This window comes from Carassius carassius, chromosome 38 (genome assembly GCF_963082965.1).
Source record: "Carassius carassius chromosome 38, fCarCar2.1, whole genome shotgun sequence".
NCBI lineage: Eukaryota > Metazoa > Chordata > Actinopteri > Cypriniformes > Cyprinidae > Carassius > Carassius carassius.
In genome coordinates, this window is record NC_081792.1 from 14,825,779 (window position 1) to 14,834,974 (window position 9,196).

A 9,196-nucleotide genomic window follows, 5' to 3' on the forward strand; every position below is an offset into this window, starting at 1 on the left:
GATTCTACGCATTTTAACTCTTGAGGACAATCATAGCAATAAAGTTGCACTTTTGACACTATATCTGATGTCTGCAGTCATTTTTAAGTGCATTGAAAAAAAATTGAAAATCGAATCGAAACTCGAATTTTTCTTTAAAAATCGAAGATTTTTTTTAGGCAAAATCGCCCAGCCCTAATTAATCGTATATTAATCACACATCAAATCTGGCTAAGATATTACCCACAACAGGTAATTTAAAGTCATTACTGTGTTACATGAGAAAAAATAAATAAATAGATATCACAAAAAGTAGCTTTTTTGATTTTCTTTATTTTTAATGTTTGGGTAAAACTGCCAGGTGGTGGCACTAAATTTCTTAACTAACAAGTCATGAATGAGTCATTCATTCATTCAATTCGTTCAAATGACTGATTGATTCAGGAATTAAGTAAATGGCTCTCTTTATGAATGAGCCACTGAATGCTGATTCATTAAGAAATTGTGTGTTGCTCTGAGATGCACAACAGTTCTGCAATGGATTTAATTGGTAATATTTGCATTGGCTAAACTGACCAAAAAATGTGTGCCTAACATAACATTAAGTTCTTATTTCTTGAACTGTTGTATAAAATCAGTATCACATTTGCACTTGTGCTATTTGGGACAAAAACAGCACTCGTGATACTGCACTCATTGCTCACGTGATATTGCTTATGAGACAAAAACTCATACAGGGTCATACATCACATAGTAATTGAATTTCGTAGCAAAATTAAAGATTTTGACATGAATGATTACATACATTTAATAAGGTAAGGTAAAAATATACATTTATAAAAGCAAAAACCAAAATGCCCTGGAAATCAATTTAAGGGTGCAAATAATTAAGACCTGCAGAATATTGATGAGAATATTGCTTCAGAAAAAAATTACATTTACATGCCAAGAAATATAAAAAATTGCTTTTCTTTTTTTTTTAGACAAGTAACTTTTATTCTTGGACAAGTGATTGACCAAAGGACAAGCATATGCCAAGGCTTAATGTTGAGCCCCGATACTGCTGACTGGTTTCCACATGTTGAAAGAATAAACAACGGGTCGGAGAAGCAGATCAAGATCTAGGCTAGAAGTTTCGTCAATGGAAAGCAACGGACCATGACACTAAACTAACTCTTGAAGTCTGGCCAAAGAAGCACCACACCCTTAACATTCAGGTTTACACAGAGGCTCCTCAACAGGTGACAGGGACTGTACAGAACAGAACGTCCCCCACAATGAAAAAAGAAACATTAAACCCCCTTTTGTGGTGATGAGAAAAATCTGGCAGGCTGTTTACCAACCCTAAAGAGTGGCCAAACTACAATCACACATGTGGCAACCCAGGTTGCACATACAAACCAACCAACCACCCCCTCTGCTTTCAAAACGATCAGGAGGGCCACCAAAGGGTCGTTGTAGTTTACTTTGAGAAGTAAGACTCATACAGCTCGTTATATCAAGCCAAACTGTTTCCATCACCTTGGTCTTTACAGCACACTGAATACACAAACAAAATCAAATAGCTATTTAATCAAAAACGGATCTCATTTATCCTGAATTTTAAAGGGTCAGTCCTGATGAATGTAAGATGCCAAAGACAGGCATAAATTTCCATAATCAAAACCAAAATCGCTTAATTTTTTTTGCCTTTCATTACTTCAGATGGATTAGATGCAGAAAATCATTTTAAAAGAAAATAATTTAATTCACTAGGAATTCAGACAACTTTTTCGAATTTGTGGATGGAGAGTTTGGAGGATTGTGTCGTGCAACGATGAAGCCAATAATATTACTCATAAGATTCATCAGTTAATTTGACCGTATCCTCCACACTCAGGTTAAAGGGACAGTTCACCCAAAAATGAAAATTGACATTTATTCAACCTATTTTTCCAAAGTTGTATGACTTACTTTCTTCTGTGGAATATAAAATAAGATATTTTGAGAAATGTCTCTGTGTCCATAGTCAGTGGTCACCAAAACTCTTTGGTTACTAAATATCTTCGTGTTCCACAAAAGAAAGAACAATATGTTTGAAATGACATGAGGGTCAGTAAATGATGACAGAATTTTCATTTTCGAGTGAACTATTTCTCTAACCCTCAACCATGAAGAACTCAATCAGTCTTTATCTTAATGGAGTTCTTAAAGGGGTGGTTCGGGATTTTTGACATCGGACCTCATTTTTAGGTCAGCCTGGTTGTTATTCATCAGTGGAGACATTTTTTTTTTTTTTAATTATCCAGTCCTTATATTCGGTTAGTTGGCTGATGCTAGGCTAGCGCGAGTCAATGGGTATATGTTAGCCTGCCATTAAAAACCGTTTTACCCGTTTAATCGCAAATCAATTAAAACACTAGACTATCGATGCAAATGTCCGTTGAGAGAATAATGTTAGAAATCAAACTCATCTCAATGATCCTAAAGGAACTAGTTTCTCAGCCGCTGCGGAATTTTACTTTGCTCCGGTTAGTAATGCGGCAAAAAGTAAACACAGAACAGAAGCACTTGCGTCATGTGTGGACCGGCTCACTCGGTTGCCTAGGTAATCAATATCACTCCGCTGCTGCTGTCGACAAGGCTTATGATTACAGGGAACAAATTATAACTAATGCAATGTGATGAAAGGTAAGTTTGATTTCTAACATTATTCTATCAACGGACATTTGCATTGATAGTCTAGTGTTATAATTGATTTAAGTTTGTTGCACTGTGGAGCGGGTAAAACGGTTTTTAATGGCTGGCTACCATATACCCATTGACTCGCGCTAGCCTAGCATCGGCTATCTATCCAAATATAAAGACTGGATAATTAAAAAAAAAAAAATGTCTTCACTGATGAATAACAACCAGGCTGACTTAAAAATGAGGTCCGATGTCAAAAATCCCAAACCACCCCTTTAAGCCCATATCTCAAAGTTAGGCTAACTTAAATCCACAAAGGGCCATGTGCGAGTTGGCGATGCCGACACCTCACTGCTTCCTACTCACCATCAAGGTCTCTCTGAGCCACGGGGGAACCAGTAAATGAAAGAAAGAAAAAAAATGGGCAGTATGGAGAACCTATTTGGACAACTGGAAGGTATTAAGGCTTGATTTTATACTCAGGCCATGTCCTCAGGGTTTTTCCAACCACAGCATTTTCTACTCTTAAATGATACATTGCATTGACGGACAGCCCAAAAAATATCTCTGGTCTATAACTTTAAAATCCAGCTTCTGTTGGATCTGTCAACATGAAAGCAGAAACTAAGAGACATTAAGATGCTGGAACGGGCCTTTCAGTTCATGGAAATGCTAAAACGCTGTAGGGCTGCACGATAAATTGCATGAGATTGTCATGCACAGCTCGTCAGTAAAGCCGGTTCTGTGATTAGTAGTAAATCTCAATCACATATTTTCAGATGGAGCGGCATTTAATACACGGATCACTGACAATCTACGCAATATCACGTTCATAAAATGCAGATTGAATCGCCTTAGATTCTGAACGCGATGTTAAGTAGATTGTCAGTGAACTACAGCTATGTGTAGTAAATGCCACTCCGTCTGAAAGCATGTGATGGAGATTTACTACTAATCACAGAACCGGCTTTACTAACGAATTGCACATGAAAAACGCATGTGATTAGGGCTGGGACAACGCGTCGAGGTCATCGATGACGTCGACGCAAAAAATATGTCGACGCAAAATATGCGCATCGATTCGTCGACCTGTTTTTATTTCTCTAAAAAACGTTTGCAAAACGTTTACCTTATGTGCGCTGAATATACGCGATGGCCGGATCAACATTCTGTCCAACGTTATATAACCAATCCAGGGGTTTTTCTGCATTGATCTTTTTTTTTGGCGGCTGTCAAAGCCTTATTTGATCGATGAGTGACAGTGACAGGGCGCGTACGAGAGAGAGCCCCGGCTGCACGCGCACTCACAGTCTTCAAACAACACGAGCGCTTCTTGCTCTCTCCCTCCCTTGTGCATATTAACCAAAATCATTAGACACGATAGAAAAAGGGCGGAACGCCAAAGTTCAACGTGGAGCATTCGGAGATTTTTTTTCTCCATGACAGGCTGCTGGCTCCCACTGTTAATTTTTTTTTTTTTTGTAAAAGCACTCTCTGTATTAGCTTAAAGCCCTCAAGTTTACATTTACATACTGTATTCTTACAATTGCTCTAAACAAGTATTTTTGGTGACCTTTTTTATTGAATACTAGACATCAAGTTGTTGTTATTTTCATCTGAAAGAACTTTTTTCAGTAAGCTAGGCCCTATATATTCAGTAAGCTTGTTTCAGTAAGCTATGTGTTTTCAAGGTTTCAAGGTTTTATTGAATGCTGTCTCTATACAAGTGCAAAGTAATGCATTCTTAGTCAGTCTTTTATTTTGTAATTTTAAGAGCAATAAACATATATTGCAATGTTAAGGAATTTATATTTTTTTCATTCAGATATGTAAATCAACATGTATAAATTGTTAGTAGTCAATTAATGGGGAGATAATCGAAATCAAATCGGTCTGAAAAATTAATCGTTAGATTAATCGATGCATCGAAAAAATAATCGCTAGATTAATCGTTTAAAAAATAATCGTTTATCCCAGCCCTACATGTGATTTATCGTGCAGCCCTAAAATGCAGTTTGACACTCCTTGGGCAAGTTTGTGCCATGTAATTATGAAAGCAACAGGTTTGGATGTCACAAGCACAAGCACCTGGACTGCTTGTGAATTGCCAGAGGTGTACAAAAGCACTGAACATGAATAGCGACATGTGAATAGCGATAGTTGTGAGGATTAATTACTATAAATGATCAGTATTTATGACAGACCACAGTTGCCTTAAGCTTTTGAGAGACAAATAGTCACTGGTTAACAACAACATGAGACAGTTGGTTTGAGTTTCTTACTGCTGTTGTTGTCAATGAGGTTTGAATATTAAAAACGGGCACGCATTATATAAGGTAAGTCAAGAGGAAGAGTTTCCCACATTTGAACAATGGGTAGCTGAAACAACAGTGTCAACATGAAATATAATTTGTCCCTTTTACTTTCTTAGCGTTAGGTTAGGGTTAGACTTTCCTGGTCTTAAGGACTTTGCACACTGGGTCCGACATTTTTGCATGCAATTTTTCGTATTCACCATCCTTTCCTATCAAAATGCATGCTATGGTTGCAAAAACGCAGAAAATCGAACATGATCTGAATTTTTTTTTTTATGACGGACGAACGTTTCGGAGGCAGTGTGTAAACATGATTCACACAACGTGAGGTTGTATATATTTTTCAACAAGCGAAAATTTCGGACTCTGTTTGCAAAGACCTTTACAGTTAAAAATGTACTCTACTTTCCATTTTTGCTGATGTCAACAAGCCCTCTTATTTCAACCTCTTCTCTCCAACCACCTGTCATATAGAGACCACTTTTCACCATCCAATCCAATAATGATTAATCAAGTCCATGCTCCTAGATTTTATCCTGTTTTGCTCTGAAATACGTCACATCAGCTTCCTACCAAAATCACTAGGGATGCACCGGTTGACCGGCCATAAATCGGAACCGGGCGGTTATTAAGTTAAAAAAAATATAGATGTGAATCATTACCCTAATTTTTTTTTTTAATTGGATGAATAAAAACACTTTGCATCTTTGTTTTATTCGCACCAACAATATTTGATTTTAACATATTGGAATAATCTATTTATATAGCATACTTTTATTTAGTCTGTAAATAAAGACACTGGTAAAGACCTTTTTTTTTAATTTAAAACCAAATTTAAAAACTAAAATACTGAATGCTGATTAAGAAACATCTTATTGAATGTGTGTTGATTGTGTTGTTTGGACTGTAGAACTAGGCTATGTCGTTATTGCCTTTAATTTCACATGGTTACAGTTAATCTTTAAATTTAAGGCCAGTTCTCTGTAGTTTCAACCCAATTCAAAAACAAAAGCTAAATGCTGATGTCTGTATCATCTATGTTTGTATTGAATGTAGGCTACTTATTGTGCAGTTACTGCTGTTAATTTCAGATGCTTGCAGTTATTGTTTTCAATAGCCAAAAGCCAGTTTGGCCTATTAAATACCAAATAAACATCTTGTTTATGCACACTTTCCTTCTTTCTTGTTTGTTGCTTAAAGATAAAAAAAAACGGAAATCGGTATCGGAATCGGCCAGTTTGTTTGTAAAACATCGGTATCAGAATCGGCCATGAAATATCATGATCGGTGCATTCCCTAAAAATCACTATGCATTTAAATGGTAAATCCAAGGGCCATAGACTAAAGCACTCAGCAGTAGGTTATACAGTCCTTGAGGCAGAACTACCTGGCCAATCATTCCCATCTAAAGCCTGATATCACGTGTAATGAATGTTTCGCCATCCTGTCAGACAAAGAATGATTATGTCAACCAGCCTCGGTTACAACTAATAAGCTTCTTGTCTTCAAAAAGTGTTTTTGCCTTCATATATTTCCAATTAAACCAAATGACGTATGTAACGCACCAGGTCTGACAAAAAATTTGACAATTTGGATCATACAAAACACTAAACAGATAGCTCATGACTTCAATTGATGTTTCCGTGTTGAAACTTGTGCGCGATAACCATCTTTTAAACCTGACAAGAACAGTAAGGGAGCTGCTTTTCTGAAATTGACAGACAAAATGGGTATCTTTGCAGTGATGAGACATGCAGTAAAGGTGTTAAAGATAATCCTGGACAGTAAAATCGTTCCCTTTGAAAATGATATGATTGTTATCTTGAACACACAGGCAAGATAACACCATAGAAACTTTGTCTCGGCCACAGAGATACATCACATCAAAGCTTATCGCCCCAAAAAGACATCTTTAAAAGTGATGTCATGTTTGAGGAAAAATGTTAAGGAAAGAAGATTATTAAAATGGCTTTGAGGGATGTTCTAAAAAAAACAATCTTCAAAATATATCTGGTATGTCAGATAAATGTAAAAATAACAACTGCCACTGTTCTCAGTGTTTATTACGAGACTTGCTATCTACCGTCTTAGCATAGGGCTCTTATGAAGAAAATAACATGCCAAAATCTATAAACCAGACCAAATATAATGTCAAAACCGCTGAACTGTATTATTAATGCCACAGTACGAAATGGCAAAGTTTATGAAAAGTTCCTGTGGGAAAGCATAACTGAAGGTAACGCTTGTCAAATACTTAATAAAATAGGTTTGACATAAAATAAACACTGAACACAACCTGTGTCTATGCCTTGTTTTTAGCACTCTAGTCTAATAAATATATGATTTTAAGGAACAAAACTACCTTCCAGCATATGACTTTGACTCATATCATCAGGGCTCACAAAACCAAGTTTCCAAACTTATGATAGTAACTAGCATGGAAGAGACCAGAGACTACTTCTAACCAATACCATTTTATGATTTTAATGGAAACACAAACTTTTGTCAGTACTTATAAGTAATAATAAATAAGTGTAGGGCACTATATAGGACGTGACACTTGTCGTTTGTCATTCTGTGACTTTTGAGTCGTTTTCTTCCCTGGGAAACATCAGTTAAGAGCGTTAAAGGACATAAAGCGTGTTGTTTTGAAGAAAATGGGGTTTTAAATTGACTCGGGCTGGCCAGTTTTGTGTACTTACAGATGGACAGTGGTCTTAGACAAGTCTTGAGGGACATCAGTAATGTCTAAATGACTGCAGTCGGACGCATCAAGCGTACACGTACAGTTTTGAGGACACGGTGCGCCATAATTGATGATCAGTTCCAGCGTTAAAAGCCAATAAAACACATGATATGAAAGTGATCCCATCTGTCCCAGCCACGTCGCCATTTTGTATCCAGTTGTCTCAGCGCTTAAAGACAGTTCTCTCTCTCTCTCTCTCTCATCCACAAACGGACAGCTCGAGCTTATTGAGTTTCCCAGAGTTCGAGTATTTCGACTTCATTAAGTTGTTTGTTTACCCAGCGGTAATGTGAAATTACATCGGGTTGTTTTAAGGCAATGCATCAGTCCCAGATTTGAAAACGGTCCACAGTAAAATTGTATCTCCCCCGCTGCACCACCACGCAAGTAAATCAAAGGTGAGTCACGACGAGGCAATACAAGAAACTTGTCCACAAGCCAAAACTAAATGCAGTTGTCCTTAAAAGGTTGAAAAGGGGTCTGGATGGGAGATAGACAGGCGCTTTGTTTTGGAAAGAAAGATCGACTGAATCAAACGTAGTTTGAGGACTTTAAAGCGTCGATGTTTCTGAAGTTCTTGATCCCAAGTGATTCGTTATTCTGAAAAGTAAAACCATAGTCGATCGTGTCCATTAACTCCATACGAATGTGTTGAAAGAAAATCTGAGATCGTCGGCGCTTTGAAGAAACTTTTTCTCAGGAAAAACCGCACTCTTTAAAAAAGTTTAATGCTCTCGTTTCTTCGCGGACTTGATATAAAGTTTTCCAACTGCGAATGCAGGAGTTTGGATCACTCGAGTGAACTGTGATAAAACACTTTTGAAGCGAAAGGTTCCAGTAAACAGTCCGACTGTTGTGAACTTTGCGGCTCGCGTTCGTTTACTTTCTCTCTCTCTTTACTGACCTGCGCGCGGTTAAAGGAAATTATCTCGTTGTACGGTTCGAAAACTCCGATAATTCACAAATTCACCTCCGCTTGTTTTCCCCCTCCCGGACTTTACTTTCTTTTTATCCAGACGTTCTTTAGTCCCACGTTGGATACATTAGAAGTCATAAAGATTCATTCATTTTGCTTTCCGATTGGTGCTTGGAGAATGATTGACGGTCAAACTCTGGATCTCATTGGCTGCTTTGGAACTCTCAGGCGCCACGATTTTGGAAGTGCTGGAGCCCAGCTGTCAGTCACCTTGCGTTAGCCCCGCCCATCTTTCACACCCAGAGTGCGAAACGGCAACGCCCCCTTTGACTCTCATCGCGTCTTAAAGGGCCAATGTTCATGTCTGGTTTATTCTATAATATATATAGTGTAATATATCCATTAAGAATGTAAAAATGAAAAGCAGGAAAGTGAAATAAACAATAGACTTTCTGCTCTTATTTATTTATTACAATCCCCATATTGTTTTTGACACAGAAAAGCTAAAATATTTAATTTGCAAAATACTGTTTCTTTGCCACATAAAGCTTTTTATTCCATGCCTTGACAAAT

General features: G+C 37.4%; 1 protein-coding gene across 2 annotated transcripts in view; it reads right to left on the reverse strand.

Annotated features, from left to right (window-relative positions):
• Window positions 1–8,769, reverse strand: part of LOC132119394 (leucine-rich repeats and immunoglobulin-like domains protein 1) — a 42,844-nt gene extending 34,075 nt beyond the window's left edge. The window contains exon 1 of one of the 2 annotated variants that reach the window (XM_059529298.1): window positions 7,664–8,769. In XM_059529298.1, coding sequence (XP_059385281.1) covers window positions 7,664–7,854 — 191 coding nt within the window. In that variant the 5' untranslated portion in view covers window positions 7,855–8,769. The remainder of the gene's footprint in view (window positions 1–7,663) is intronic. The other variant, XM_059529299.1, reaches the window with a different exon arrangement.
• Window positions 8,770–9,196: the final 427 nt, after the last annotated feature.